At 36.1% G+C, this 16,643-nt stretch overlaps 1 protein-coding gene across 1 annotated transcript; it reads right to left on the bottom strand.

Annotated features, from left to right (window-relative positions):
• Window positions 1-9,660: 9,660 nt before the first annotated feature.
• On the bottom strand, window positions 9,661-16,332 carry LOC107828255 (protein PIN-LIKES 3). Its single transcript, XM_016655542.2, has 11 exons — window positions 16,158-16,332; window positions 14,606-14,783; window positions 13,535-13,614; window positions 13,306-13,430; window positions 12,640-12,761; window positions 12,330-12,542; window positions 11,799-11,891; window positions 11,603-11,703; window positions 10,513-10,565; window positions 10,228-10,413; window positions 9,661-10,135 (listed from the first exon to the last, which is right to left on the bottom strand). The coding sequence occupies exons 2-11, from the start codon at window positions 14,738-14,740 to the stop codon at window positions 10,011-10,013; spliced, it is 1,233 nt and encodes a 410-aa protein (XP_016511028.1). The 5' UTR covers window positions 14,741-14,783; window positions 16,158-16,332; the 3' UTR covers window positions 9,661-10,010.
• Between the last annotated feature and the right edge of the window lie 311 nt (window positions 16,333-16,643).

Here is a 16,643-nt window from a genome sequence, read left to right as displayed (position 1 = left end):
ATGCGGTATGGAAGAATAGAAATGGGCTGAGTGCCCAGAGCCAAATCAATATAGAAGTTTATATCTCTGTCGGGTGGCATCCCCGGCAAATCTACAGGAAATACTTCTACAAATTCACGAACAGCTGGTACTGTGTCCATAGAAGGAACATCCGTACTGGGATCGCGAATATAAGCCAAATAGGCTAGACACCCCGTCTCGACCATATGACGAGCCTTCATATAAGAAATAACTCTGCTGGTAGAATGACCAGGAGTTCCTTTCCACTCTAATCAAGGTAACCTCGTCATGGCTAGGGTCACCGTCTTGGCATGATAATCCAATATAGTACGATAATGTGACAGCCAAACCATACCCAAGATGACATCAAAATCTACCATATCAAGAAGTAGAAGATCCACACTAGTCTCAAGACTCCCAATAGTAATCACACACGAATGATAGCCATGATCTACCATGATAGAATCTTCCACCAGAGTGGACACACACACATGAGCACTCAAAGAATCACGATGCATCACCAGATATGAAGCAAAATAAGAGGATACATAGGAATAAGTAGATCCTGGATCAAATAGAACTGAAGCATCTCTATGACAAACTGGAACAATACATGTAATCACGACATCAGATGATTCGGCCTCAGGCCTAGCTGGAAAAGCATTAAATCGGGGTTGGGCCCCACCACTCTAAATCGCGTCCCTGGGATGACCTCCAACTGCCTAGCCTCCACCTCTAACGGCCTGACCTCCATCTCTAATGGTCTGACCTTCACCTCTAGCTGCCTGACCTCTACCTCTAGCTGGCTGAGCAGGCGGTGAAGCAACCGGTGCTGGAATCATAGCACGAGAACCCTGCTGCTGCATGCTGCCCTGAGACCTGGGATAGAATTTAGCAATGTCCCTCGGATCACCACAAGTATAACAGGACCTCTGCTATTGTGATTGTTGACCCTGAAATTGTCCATGTCGACCTGAGTAACCACCTTGGAAACCCTGGATCGGAGGTGCACTAATAGGAGCTGGTGGTGTACTGTAGGATGCCTGGGTGGATGACCCCTACTAAAATTACCCCTGCCTCTAGATGAGGAACCACTGAACCCACCGAACTGTCGATGCCTCTTATCAGACCCTTACCCTATTTCCTGTGTAAGAACCATTTCGATCCTCCTAGCAACATTAGCAGCCGCCTGAAAGGAAATCTCACTTCCGGTCTCCTTGGCCATCTGAAGCTTGATAGGGTGAGTAAGTCACTCAATAAACCTCTTCACTCTCTCTCCCTTGGTAGGAAGTAAAAGGAGAGCATGACGGGCTAGATCCACAAAACGGGTCTCGTACTGAGTAACAGTCATACTGCCCTGCTGGAGACGCTCAAACTGCCTGCGGAAATCCTCTCTCAATGTGATAGGGAGGAACTTCTCTAGAAATAGTCGTGAGAACTTCTCCCAAGTCAATGTAGGTGACCCAACTGGTCTGGTTAACATAAAATCTCTCTACCACCTCTTGGCGGAACCCGTCATCTAAAATACAGCAAAATCGACCCCATTGGTCTCAACTATACCCATGTTCCGCAGCACCTTATGGCAGCAATCAAGATAATCTTGTGGGTCCTTAGAAGGTGTACCACTGAAGTGAACTTGAAAGAGCTTAGTAAACTTATCTAGTCTTAATAAGGTCTTAGAAGACATGGCGGGCCTATCACCAGCCTGTGCCGCAATAACTGGCTGAACTACCCCAACTGGCAGGGCTGCTGAAACCTGATACTAGGGAGCCATCTGCTCCAGAGCAGGAGTAGTGGGAGTTTGTGCTCCTCCCCCAGCCTGTGAGACGGCTGGTGCCACTGGAAATGTAACCATTCTGGGCCACGCCCTCCATAAGACTCATCAAACGGACTAGAGCGTCCTGAAGTACTAGAATAGCTATGAATCCTTCCGGGACCTGAACTGGTCCAACTGGCACAGTCTAAACTGGAACCTCATCCTGAAAATCCACCCGAGGTTCTACAACAAGTGTTGCTGCTCAAGCTCTAGACTGAGATCTATCTCTGCCTCTGCCTCTATCTCTGGTCATAGTTGCCACCGGGGGCTCTAGTCCCTGTCCATCGATAGATGTATTACGTGTTCTCACCATCTGCGAGAGAATAAGAATAGAATGGTTCAATCATCGATGATAGAATAAGATCGCACGTCAGATTAAGAAAGAAGTGATATTGTTCCTAAACTTCCTAGCCTTTAAAAGATAAGTACAGACGTCTCCGTACCGATCCTTCAAACTCTAATAATCTTGCTCGTGACTCGTGAGACCTAAGTAACCTAGTGCTCTGATACCAACTTGTCACGACCTGAAATTTCCACTTTCAGGACTGTGAAGACGCCTAACATTTCACTTGCTAGGCAAGCCAGCGTAAAAAATAATCTTAACCATTTTTAAGCAATTAAAATTAAATAGAAGTCAATTACTGAAATAAAGTGCGGAAGACCATAAATACCGAATTATCAAAATACATCCCTGAATCTGGTGTCATAAGTGTACGAGCTACTAGAATAATACAAATAAAGGTCTGAATAAAATTTAAGTTGTTTGAAAGATAATACACAACTAACATAAGATAGAGGGGGACTTCAAAACTGCGAACGTTGTGCAGTTATACCTCAAGTCTCCTCGGAGTAGCTGAATCCGAACACGTCTATGGTACGCCGATGGGACCAACTCCAAAATCTGCACAAAAAGTGCAGAGTGTAGTATGAGTTCAACCGACTACATGTACTCCGTAAGTGTCGAGCCTAACGTCGACGAAGTAGTGACGAGGCTATGACAGGACACATATGTAAACAACCTGTACAAGTATATACAAATACGAAGCAACAATAAAACAATAAATAACACTTTATAAATTTAAGAGGAAACATGCGAAGGGGGTTGATATAATAAATTCAGCAGGAGAATTATCACTTAACAGCCAATTAATTCCTCAACAATAAAATGAGCAACTGATAATTTGAAAATGGCACGGCACCACCCTTCGTGCTTTTACTCTAATTCCTCCCATAAAATAAATAAATAAATAAATAAATAAATAAATAATAATAATAATAATAATAATAATAATAATAATAATAATAATAATAATAATAATAATGAAAATGGCACGGCACCACCCTTGGTGATTTAACTCTCTTCTGGCACGGCATCACCCTTCGTACTTTAACTCTCTTTGAAAATGGCACGGCATCACCCTTCGTGCTTTTACACTCTTCCTTACCATGAAAATAATAATATAAATTCGGAAGAGTATTTAAATGCGGGGATATATACTTATCAATCAATTCAATACCAGAATACCGACTTCACCTTTCAAAATATTCAACAATAATTTAACTAACAATAATCCCATGAAAAATGATCAAATAAACAATAATAATTTTAGCAGGAATATATTAATTAAATATGCAATTATTCACAATAATCAAATTCCACTCACATGCTTTGACTCAACCACAACGCATAAGTACTCGTCACCTCACATATACGTTGTACCCGCACATTAAATCTCGTGGCAAATAGACAAATAAGTCATACTCCCTCAAGTCAAGGTTAACCACAACACTTATCTTGCTTTGCAACCAAATTCAAGAATCCAATAAACCTTTGCCTCGCGAATTCGTGTCTGAAATTTCCAAATCTAGTCATAAACAATTCAACATACTCAATACAAATAGTAGGAATTAATTCTATATGAATTTACTAATTTTTCGGATTAAAATTCGAAATTCATCTCAAAGGTCATCAGTGGGTCCCACGTCTCGAATCTCGGAAAAACTTACGAAATATGAACATTTGTTCCGAGGCGAGTCCAACCATAAAATAATTATCAAATTCCGATGTCAAATGGACCTTCAAAATTTAAATTTTCGTTTTTGGAAAGTTTTACAAAAATTTCAATTTCTTCCATCTAAATCTGAAATAAAGGATGAATATAGACATGGATTTATGAAATATAATCACTTTTGGTTATAGAATACTTACCCACTACAAAGTCGTGAAAAATTTCTTTGGAATCGCCAAAATCCGAGACTTAAAACTCAAAAATGAGTAAAAATGGTTAAAACCCGATTTTATGTATGCTGCCGGACTATATTTTCGCACCTGCGGCCTCACATTTGTGAGACAAAGCTTGCATTTGTGTAACAGGGCAGCTTGTCCCGTGGCCTCATCTACACCCAGAAATGTCGCACCTACGACATCGTAGAAGCGCTCCAGTGACCGCAGAAGTGGTCTTCTTCGGAGAAGCGGCTCGCCCATCGCGGAAGCGGTTGCGCACCTGCGCTCATTTCTCCGCAGAAAACCTTAGCTCGGCATGGCTGTCCAATGTTGCAGAAGTGACTGGAATTCCGCAGGAGCGACCACGCACCTGCGCACAGAATGTCGCAAGTGCGACACACCAGAACCAGCAGTGGGCAGCAGGTTCCAATTGCTTTGTGGCTCATCCAAAACTCATCCGAACCACTCGGGATCTCGTCCGAATATTCCAACAAGTCCAGAAATATAATACGGGCTTACTCAGGATTTCAAATCACATCAAACAACATCGAAATTATAATTCACACATCGATTCGAATATTTGAGTTTCAAACTTTTCAATTTGCAAAACTCGTGCCAAAACATATTAAACGAATCCGGAATGACTTCAAATTTGGCACACAAGTTATAAATGACATAACATAGCTATTCCAAATCCCGAAATCTCAATCCGAGTTCGATATCAAAAAGTCAAATCCGTGGTCAAACTTTGGAAATCTTTAGCCTTTAAATTTCTGGTTTCCGTTAAATGGTCATAACTTGAGCTATTGACCTCCAAATTAAATTTCGGGCATACGCCCAAGTTCCAAATCACGATACGGACCTACTGGAACTGTCAAAATACTGATCCGGATCTGTTTGCTAAAAATATTGGCCAAAGTCAACTTAATTGAGTTTTAAAGCTCTATTTCACATTTTAATCTATTTTTCACATAAAAAACTTTCCAAAATATTATATGGACTGCGCACGCAAGTCGAAAAATAATAAATAATATTATTTGAGATCTCAGAACACAAAAATAATTATTAAATTTAAAAATGACCTTTTGAGTCATCACATGTGTTGACTTGGGCAGTTCATACACTCATGGCCCATTTACAGTTGAGACAGATCCAACACGAGGCCCAACTAGTTTTGTTACTTGTATTAATCATTTGTAAAGTTATTGTAGACTTAGCCTTTATTACAATGATAGCCATTATTATTCAGTTGTATATACAGGAGTTGAGGTGGGTGTTTGGTATAGTTTGACATTCTATTATCTCAATCAGATAGAAAAATTCTCTCTCATCTCTCACCAACTTTACTTTGTGCTCATTCTCTACAATGGAGAAAACCTGAATCTCTTTGCACTCATGGTAAATTAACATATAGGTTCACGCATTGTCAATTTTCATAGTGGATCCATACTTTAGTTGCAAAGCCAAGAAATTTTCAAGAGTGTACTAACTTTAAAAAAAGTGTAAAAAATTTCTGACAAATGATGTTAAATATATGTTATATACTTCTAAAATTTAATATTTTACTTATATATATATATATATATATATATATATATATATATAGTGTAATTTTTTGACAAAGGATGATCTATGATCAATTAACTACCTTTGGAGAATTTAGCTTCGCCCCATATCCATATGATTTGAATAAGTGTGCTAATTATATTTGTTTTATTATACATTATTTGTTTGCTTACCGTCTTTTTATTTGTTTTTTAGCTTTTCGATTCATTACTTTAAACATTCATTTGGTGAGATAATAAAGTTTAAATATTCTCCTTTTATCATCATACACTAAACCGCGGAATTTAGCTTCGCCCCATATCCATATGATTTGAATAAGTGTGCTAATTATATTTGTTTTATTATACATTATTTGTTTGCTTACCGTCTTTTTATTTGTTTTTTAGCTTTTCGATTCATTACTTTAAACATTCATTTGGTGAGATAATAAAGTTTAAATATTCTCCTTTTATCATCATACACTAAACCGCGGAAAACACTATCATAAGGGGTTAGCTTTTTGAACATTATCAGTTAAGTACTTGTTTAGTTTTGTCATCAACCTAGTAAAGAATTCTGCAACATCAATGGAATTATTCCAGAATGTTATATTATTATTTTATGTTTATCGGTAAAACTCTACAGCGTTGTGATTTTGTTATTTTGAACCGACGATCTTTCAGAAATAACCTCTCTATTTTTACAAGATAGGTTAATGACTGCGCGCATATTATCCTCTCCAGACCCTACTTATGAGAATATACTGGGTATATTGTTATTATTATTGGTAAAACCCTAAAGCGGTTGCACGATTTGATTTTTTAAAATCCTTAGCGTTTCATAATAAGTCAGAGTAGATAAATTAGAATGAGAAAGCTAGACTGGTTTGCAACGAACGAGCCGACTTTGCAGCAGGAAATTTAATTTTAGTAAAGTCCGATAACGTAAAAGTGCCCTTAATGAAACTTTTGAACAAGATTGTGAAAAGGCTGAGAAATAAAATACGAAGAGGGGCAACTAGACCGAGTAAGGGTTCGAATCTCTCTTTTTGAAAGGGTTGAACACCGTGCAATCCACCCTTTTAGCCTAGAGGAAATTTTTAAACAACTTTGTGATTCATTCACCGATGGCTGCATAATGAGTAATGATCGATTCAATGCTTTTCTTTTTTTGGAAAATATGCTTAATAGATATAACGGAAAATGGCCAAATATATCCCTTTACTTTAAAAAAATATTTAAATATACCATTAGTTATACTATGGGTCCAAATATACCTTTATCGTAATATTATTAGTTTAAATATACCCTTCTTTCGTTAAGTTTGTCCAAAGGACACTAATATTTGATGAGTGCCATGCCACCTCAGTGCCCCTAACTCATTTTACCCCTTCCCTCTATTTATTTTTTTCTCCTCCACGACTAAAAAAAGTAGCGGCAAGGCCGGCTCTAACAATATGGTGGGTAAGTCATGTGCCTTAGGCCCCCAATTTTGAGGGACTCCATTTTTTAAAAATAATATATATTTTATAGGTATTTAAAAAAAATAATATGTAGTACTTTTGTGTTTTTCATATAAATAGAAAGAAAATCTTTTAGAGTAAATAAAGTAAAAATTTGACTTACTTAAAAATGATGGATGAATAATTTTCAATTTGAGTTAATTTAATAATTCTATTTTTTACTCTTTTCTTTTCCAATGTTTCAATCTTATTCTTCATATTCTAGAACCTGCATATCTTCTTCTTTTCTCTTTATTTTTGCTCATCTTCTTGAATTCTTTCTCCAATATTTTTTTCTTTCTCCAAAATTTTATTTTTTATCTTCTTTCTCCAAAAATTTATTAGTTCAAGTGTTCAATAATATTTTTAAGATTCCAATAGTTCTATACTTCTATTACTTTATAAAAAAATATAGTATAGTTTTCAAGATTTATAGCAAGAATTTTGTAGACAAGCAACAACTAGATATTTTGGACTCAAAATTTTCATTCTTCAAACTTCCTGAATCAGTAATCGGGTAATATCTTTCTAGTATTATTTTTATTTGGTATTTGGTATTTGATATTTCATTAATTTTACTTCTTACATATCATTTAATTTTTTTTTTAATTTAAATACTTAGGCCTCACATTTGACTTTCGCCTTAGGCCTCAAATGCCCTTGAGCCGCCCCGAGTAGCGGGATGAGTTTTTGGACAAATATAACCTTAAAGCAAGCTGTTCATAATCATTAATCAGATAGCTAATATTATTAGGTGGAAAACTTTTGCTTGAGGGCTTTGAAATTGACTTTTGGACTTGTCTTACCCAGAAATGAACTGAGCTTGCTTATGAACAACAGCTTCGACTGGCTTTTCTTGTTTCTATTAGGGTGTTCCTTGTTTTGTGCTACTTTGTTTTTCTTTGAATCTTTTTCAACACAAACAAAATGCAATACCTTTTGCCTTGGCCTTGAAGGACAAGCAACTAAAGTATATTGTAACGTGAAATTTGTCCGTCTTTTCACGCTGGTTTTTCTATGATGTGTGTAATTTTTCTAATCTTTGAATTTTGCAGTTAATATGGCAGAAAAAGAACAAAGGTATTTCATGTTATCAAAACTGTCACATTTATCATTTTCTTTGAAGGAGGAGACTAAATTTGAATTTTCACATTTAAAGGGGAGGGGTAAAATGGGTTACAGGCACTGAAGTGACATGCCATGTGTTATCCAGCTTATCAAATATTAGTTCCACGTAAGATTTGATGTTCATTTTTGACAAACTTAACGGATGATGAGTATATTTAAATTAATAGTATTACGACTGGAATATATTTGAACCCAAAATATAACGAATGATATATTTAAATCTTTTTTCGGAGTATAAAGATATATTTGGCCAATTTCCTTAGATATTGGGCGCACCCAAGTTGGTGCGGAAATGTGATTTGTAGATCGTCAGCCAACAAAGGTGTTGTGGCTTGGGCTAATATTCTTTTCTGTTTACTGAGCACAGTAAATACGTACTTGTATTGTCCCACTAATATCTGATGGGCTCCATACATCACTTTTTTTTATTTTCGCAATATTTATCCAAATAATCTGTCATATTTTATTTTTTTTAATTATATACATAATTTATATATTATATGTGTATAGCGTGCCGCTATTTGAGCCTAAAAAGATGCCCAATATTCAAATTAATTTTCTTTCACGAATTAGTCATATGAAAGCATGAGAATTTTACACCTTATTAGTTCCATTTGAAAATCATTTACACCCTTAAACTTTATTTTTAAAATCAAACTGGCCCCTTAACTTTTACTAATAGACATTTTCTCTCTCATATGTCAGTTTTTTATTTTATTTTTTAAAATACATATTTTACCCTTATATTTCTTTTTTTACCTCTTTAAAATCGTAATATATTTTTTTAATTCATGTAAAGAACTAGAGGGTATTTGGATTGGTTTTTAAGCTGGTCAAATTAGCTTTTAAGCTCTTTTTAATTTTTTTCAGTAATTGGCAAAGTCAAAAAGTACTTAAAATAAGTCTAAAACTGCTTAAAACAAGCCAAAAGTAATAAGTTGGGCAACCCCAACTTATTATTTTTTGGCTTAAAAGCTATTTCTGAAAAGCCATTTTTTTAAGTCAATCCAAACGAGATCCTAATCTATATAAAAAATAAATATTTATTTTTGAACCCATCGGAAACAATCTTTCTGCATTCCCCAGGTAGGGATAAGGCCTTACCCGGGAATTCACTGGTTTGTTGTTGTTGTACAACTATTTCTCCATTATAATCAGTGGCGGAGCCAGAATTTTCGTTAAGAGGTGTCAAAATATATAAAAGTAAACATACCAGGAAATTAAGGGGAGTCTAATTTATTATTTTACCTACACAGTGCATTTTTCCGCTACCTATAAGGTGGCTCCGCCACTAATTATAATCTCATAAGCAAGGGGCTAACACTCCTTATGCACATATTCAATATCTCTCTAATTAACCACATAAAGTCAAATTAACAAGATCTTTTGTGATCCAATTCGGACTATGGCTTTTATCACCTTGTGGGAAAGGAAGGAGGGAAGATATTAGTGAAAACAAATCATAAGTACATTTATTCATTGTGCTTAAGTCAATGGCCATACAACATTTGCCCATGAATATTTTGTATAACTAATAAACAATAAAAATGACAACTTAGTGCACTTAGCTCCTGCTATGTACGAGGCTCGAGGAAGAGCCGAACCATATTAAATCCACTATACACAACATTGTCAATCATTTCTGTAAGAGACTGTTTCCACAGCTTTAATTTATGATCTCCTAGTAAGACGACAACAACTCTTACTGTTGCGTCAAGACTCCCTCTGATAACCGTATGGTGATATGATACATGAAATACAAAGAGAAAATACAACAAGCACCAACTAAAAAGTATTCAGGATAGGATCCACATAAAATAGGTTGACCAAAGCGTCAACGCGATTGATGCCACAGCGTAATTCCAGAACATGATAACAGAACATTCAGTCTCCCCAATTTCGAACAACTGTGTGATAGTACCTGCAAAATTTTATCCATCAAAACACTGTCGTTAGGAAATCGGAACGACAGTTCAAGAATGGCATTTGTTGTCATCACAAATGAACTTTTACCTATGGCCATTGCAGGTGGAACTGCATATTGCAGCAGAATAACAAAGTGATATAAAGGATCTGATCCCACCATGCCGAGATTTTTTGCAACTATAATAACACCAACACCGATGATAGGCAAGAAAACGAATCGAACTATAATGATCCCAATGAGAAGCCAAATACCAACTCCTGATCGCTTGAAACCTGAATGAGTTACGTAAGTTGGTTGAAATGATATGATAAAAAATGTAGAATTGATCAATATAATGTTAGTGTAGACACCAAGTTTAATACACAACTTACCCCTTAGAAGATTTGCGCCCATTATTATAGTCATGGATGGAATTGCTGCCTCCCTAGCGTAGAACAAATCACACGACAAGATGATCACTTTGAGAACAAAGAAAGGAGTGACAATAGGAAGTTTCAATATGCTAGGAGTAGTTTCTACTTTTCTTGCTCTGGAATGTTATTCAGTTTGCCTTTGGTTCCTATGTATAAATTTACCTCTTCCTTACTCTTAGTATAGATTTTTGAATTATGCTTCCTTCTCTTATTTTGAATAAGGAAAAGGGTAAAAAAGAATTACCCCTCTACGGTAAAAAGGGCAGCCCGGTGCACTAAGATCCCGCTATGCGCGGGGTCCAGGAAGGGCCGGACCACAAGGGTCTGTTGTACGCAGTCTTACCCTGCATTTCTACAAGAGGCTGTTTCCACAGCTCGAACCCGTGACCTCCTGGTCACATAACAACAATTTTACCAGTTACGCCAAGACCCGCCTCTACAATACAAAATATCTTAAACTTTATCCTTCGATGTACTTTGTGACCATTCATACCCTTGTCCTTAAAATTGTGTTTGTCCTTGACCTTAAGGACCTCCAATCTAAAGTATAACAGAGGGTAATTTTAAATATAGTTAAAAGTGGAGGGGTAAATTGGACCTTTTTCTCTGAAGTATTTTGACAGGTACAATTCACCCAATTTAGGAGCACCGTTAAAGTCATGGCAAATATGAGACAATTTGCTAAGGACAAGGGTATGAATGGTTCCAAAGTAAAATGGAGTGTAAAATTCAGATATTTTGTTTATTAGAGGGGTAAATTTGGACTTTTTCCGTTTTGAATATATTTTCCTCTTTTTCTATTGCACAGTGAAAAGCAAAGAAAGAAAACTAATGTACTGTTTGATTTTCTGTTACATTGACTCTTAGTTTCATTTTCCTGGTAAATTGCCACTCTTTTAATTAGCCAAATCTTTCACCAAAAAGAAAAAAAAACTGCAACATTACTCATCTTCAAATTCCAACTATACTTCTCTGTTAGTAAAGAATGAGGATTTAGCACAAGTAAGCCAAGTAGCATTAGGAAAATTATTTGCATGAGGGGACATACCCTAGCAAAACAACAGAACTCTCAACGAAACGAAGCGGAGCACGGTCGCCAACCATGATATCTTGGATGGGAGAGACTGAAGCAATAATAATGCCAACAATCTACAAGAAATGACAAGATACATAAAGAGAAAGAATTGAATAAGTATCAGGGAACCTAATTGGGATGACATAAGTAATAAGCACTATTGCCATACCGTTGCAATTGTAGGCGGTCTGAAAACTACACTCAGGTCGACATATTCCATCAACGATTTCACCTTCTTCTCGATGATAATAGGTATTGAAACCTGTTATTTTGAGTTGTGAATTGCTTGAACTTAATTTTTGTTGAAACTTCAATAAACTCAAAAAGTAATAAATGAGAAAAATACTGATAGGTATACGTTGAAGGAGCTGCAGTGTGCTTTCAGTGTTGATTTGTTATTTTTATGTACATTGGCAGAGTAGATGAGAATCAGCCGAAGAAACTCCATATCTATGCTACTAATGTCTACTCTTGATTGGGCAGCCCGGTGCACTAAGCTCCCGCTATATGCGGGGTCCCGGGAAGGGCCGGACCATAAGGGTCTATTATACGCAGTCTTACCCTACATTTCTGCAAGAGGTTGTTTCCATGGCTCGAACCCGTGACATCCTAGTCACATGGCAGCAATTTTACCAGTTACGTCAAGGCTCCCCTTCAAATGTCTACTCTTGATTAATATATGAAAAGGAGAACGACTAACCTTAGTTTCGATCATAGCTGAAGCTTCATCATCCTTGAAGTTCGAGTTACTATTTGGAAGTAGTGCTCTCGTAATACTATCCAAGGATTCTTTTGATGTTTCACCATGCTGATTTTCTCTTAATTTGGAGTAGATTGAGACATCGCCGTCATCCCTCTTTCCATATGCCCATATGATTTTATATACGTACGACCAGATGCCAATAGCTCCTATCTGGAAACAGAATAATAAAACCAAGCTGAAGGTCATAACATGCAAGACAAAATTTGTTTATGTTTTAGCACTTACAGAATGAAGTCATATTCATTACCCCCATAGAGAGGGTAACATAACCCATTCCATTTTTAGTGCACGTAACCGAATCTCCAAATGGATTGTTTTTTTCTGCACAGATGGCTGGGATTATAATGACAGGCAAGTTCCCCATGTTTCCTGTCATGATCATTAATCAGAAACTCGTGAATATGAATATGGATTTCATGACTTCAGAAGAATTAAACACTTGAAAATTCTAGGAAAAGCCATTAGACAACATGATTTAAAACGCATAATACTTGTTATCGTTCTATATTTATCAACGGCTCAAGATTCCCTCTATCCCTTCTACTGGCATCACAATCCATGCTGATTTTCTTCGCGTAGAATTATAGGATAACAGCAAAAACGTTAAAAGCAACTAAATTTCAAAGGTGACACTTTTCTCTTAAAAGAAACAATTTGTCGGTTTCATTTTTGTTGCTCTAACAGTTCATGTTTAATTCATGAGCCAAGGATCTATAGAAAACAGTCTTTCTACCTTCACTAGGTAGGGGTAAGGTCTGCGAACATACAACCCTCCCCAAACTCCACCTGTGGGATTAAACTGAGTTTGTGTTGTTGTTGTCAACTGTTCATGTTTAAAGCGCAGAGCTAAGTATTTCTAAAAATCAAAAGTTACACTATACTAAAGGAAAACAACAAAATGCTGTTTATCTACCTCCGGCGCAACAACCAATAACAAGGCCATGCAAATGCCGAGGCGCTCTAGTGATTTTGACAAGTATCCACCCGAGAGCTGATCCAACGAGAAATGTAATAAGAATACTCACTGGGATGAACCACCTGTACTTGAATCAAATGTTACAGAAAACACAGGAAATGTTGAAAACTATGGAAACATTAGAATGCATATAAGGAAATTAAAGGGTAGACAAGAATGGACTTACAAAGAAAATATGCCGGTTTCTGTACTTGAACCAATGACACCACTAGCACAAATCGCTGGAAAGAAGATATAGAATACAAGCTGCCCAAATTCAGAAACATAAGATCCTTGTTAGCCATTGAAAGGTGTGTCGGATGACAAAACTACTCCTCTTTCCTCTTTTCCCTTTTCTGTTTTCCATTTCTCATTTTCTTTGAGGTAGTTAAATATTTGTTAACTCATGGAAGAAACGATAACTTAAAGATAAGAGGAAGATTTAGAAGGGAAAAATACTGCATATAAAGCACACGCCTTTCAACTTCTTGCTCATAGGAGTCGACCAAGAAAACTTTCTAGAAGACAACAAAGTTAACCTTACTTCAGGCCCATCTTAACCTTCTGTCATTCGTTATATTTTGAATGTCGATAATAGGGGGATTTCTATATAATGATTTCATAAAATTAATTAGTGCCAAGGGATAATGTTGGAACATGAAAACTAGGACCACGGCCATTAATGGCATTTCTATTAGTAGTACACTTTTATGTCTAGAAGGAGCAGAGTTATGAATTTACGATTCAAGAAGCCAAAGCAAGAACCTAATACAAAAACGTTTTACAAGGTAAACTTTGACCAAACTCAAATTTCTTGAAATTCTTCAACAATTATTTCAAGTAAGATTACATGAAAACAAACCCCACGACCAGAACATGTAATGAATCAGTTTGATATGAACGGCATAACCTTATACCCCATCCTTTACAAACTGTACGACTCTGCAGATAATATTTGAGGCTAAGATGCTAATGATAAAGAAAAGAATTGGTTGGTTTTCTACAACCATAAATTGGAAACTCTTTCTCTGAAGAACTAGTGGCAGATTAAGAGAAGATATGCAAGCAGAAATCAGCAGTATATTCAGTTTTCCCATTTTTCGTACACATTAGGCTACAAACATATGTATAATATATGATGGCATAATCTTACAATTGCAATTACCACTTTGAAATTTTCTATGCTAAAAGAAGGTTAACAGTCTGGAGTTAATGCTTCGATCAAATTTATCCGAGAAACAGTCTCGTGTCAACTTACATTATTCAGATGGTGCCGCGCTTCTGCAGTCAAAATACTAATACGATCCAAGGCAAGAAATAAGCCGACAACAGCAATCAAGAGCGTTTTCAGAACAGGCATTAATGCCAGAATAAACAATTCCTCAATGCTCATGGTAAATAATCTTCCACGCCCTCAAAATTGTCTTCCTGCAAATCTATATGCATCAAAAGATTAGGAAATAAAGCAACTTAGGATTGCATAGTATGTATGCCAAATAATAAGTAGAAAATATAATAATGCCTAAATTTTAAAGCATAATTTCTGTAACCAGATCCTAGTAACTTCTGTGCTGATGGTTGATGATCACTGAATTGGAGATACATTTGAAAGAATTAACTTCTGCGTCCAAGGTGCATAAAACTATAAACATGTAAATTTCAGTCAAAGTTTTCCCTTTTTCCTACAAGCAGAGAAATATGCCCTTATTCTAAAATTCTCAAACTTGGATTCACCCGAAAAAGCATAGGTCGAAAGCTCTTTCAAGCTAATAATTCCATAAAACAAGAGCTTTTGAGTGCACAACTTATTCTTGCACTCCAATCTGCAGACCCCTAGAATTTAATGAGCAATTCTCCTTCAAAAAATCCCTATTATATCCGCAGAGGCGGATCCAGAATTTAAACTCTATGAGTTCAACTTTTAAGGTTTTTAATATTGAACCCATTATATTTGTAAAGTTATGGGTTCATATCTACTATTTTTGTAATTTTAGTGAATCTTTACACATAAATTTATGTTTTCGCATCGAAAGTTATGGGTTCAATTGAACCCGCCACTAGACTACTACATCCGCCCCGGGTTATATGAAAAATATCAAGAAAAAACATGACCTCTCATCGACGCAAATCGTCATGCATGCTAGCTGCAGCAAGGGGCATATCTAGCTCTTTAGTATCGGGTTAATCTGAACCAAGAATTTTCGACGCGAAATATAAATTTATGTATAAAAATTACTAACATTGCAACAAATAGTAGTTATGAACTCAACTTAAATATAATGGGTTCAATGCTAAAAATCTTAAAGGTTAAACCTATTAAGTTTAAATTCTGAATTCTCGTCTGGTCGTAGCTTCTGACTTACTGCTAATAGCTTAAACTTGATTCATTATGTCATTAAACAATAAGCAAGAAACTAAATACTAAAATATCTTTTCTCCAAAATCAATCAACCAATGCATAGCTCAATTCCAAATTACTTGGAAATGGGGTCGACGGGTCGATTATATGTATCCTCTATATTCATTCACTCTTTTCTGACCCTACTATATAAAGGGTGTCTAGGAAAGCAATTCTCAATGAATTTCAAGAAAATTTGGCATTGACCTTAAATGACTCAAAGCAGAAAGATTTATTTCACTTTATGTTCTACCAAAAAGAAAAAATCCATAGGATGTGAACCTTACTTGAATTCAAAAGTAAGAAAATCAAGAATTGGACTATAGAAGCAAAGCTAAGGATAATGGAAAACAAAGAAAAAAAGGAAAGGGAAATAGTTTAGGCAATTGGGGTGGAAGGTGAAGTGACTTACAAAGTTAAAACTGGTTCCCGCGCAATCTTTAACTTCCTAAAGTGGTACTATGGAAGTTAGAACATAGATTCAAGAACCAGTTTATGAAACAGTATTTCAGACCATAGGACTTTGGACTGTTTCAATTAATTTCACATTAGACCCCTCATTTCTTCATTTCTAACATTCTTGCCCCAACTTTTCCTTTTGATTAGTAGTATAAGGACTGTGGAGTTTCGGAAGTCATTTTCAGGACAGATAATCTTTAGATATTCCGGAAGTCATTTTATAAAACAAATAATCGCTTTGTTCCGGTTTACGTGAACATATTTCCTTTTGAATCCGTTCCAAAAAAAATGACCCCTTTCTAAATTTAAAAATAATTTAGCTTAAACTTTCAATTCTGCCCTTGATGAGAAGTTTTTATAACCACACAAATATTATGGACCCCTTTCTGACATGTTTAACACCACAAATTCCAAAAATCTTCATTTTTTCTTAAACTTT

The sequence above is a fragment of the Nicotiana tabacum genome, chromosome 14, assembly GCF_000715075.1.
Source record: "Nicotiana tabacum cultivar K326 chromosome 14, ASM71507v2, whole genome shotgun sequence".
In the NCBI taxonomy this organism is placed as follows: domain Eukaryota; kingdom Viridiplantae; phylum Streptophyta; class Magnoliopsida; order Solanales; family Solanaceae; genus Nicotiana; species Nicotiana tabacum.
Note: the sequence above shows the minus strand (reverse complement) of the source record. Positions and strands in the feature narration are given on the sequence as shown.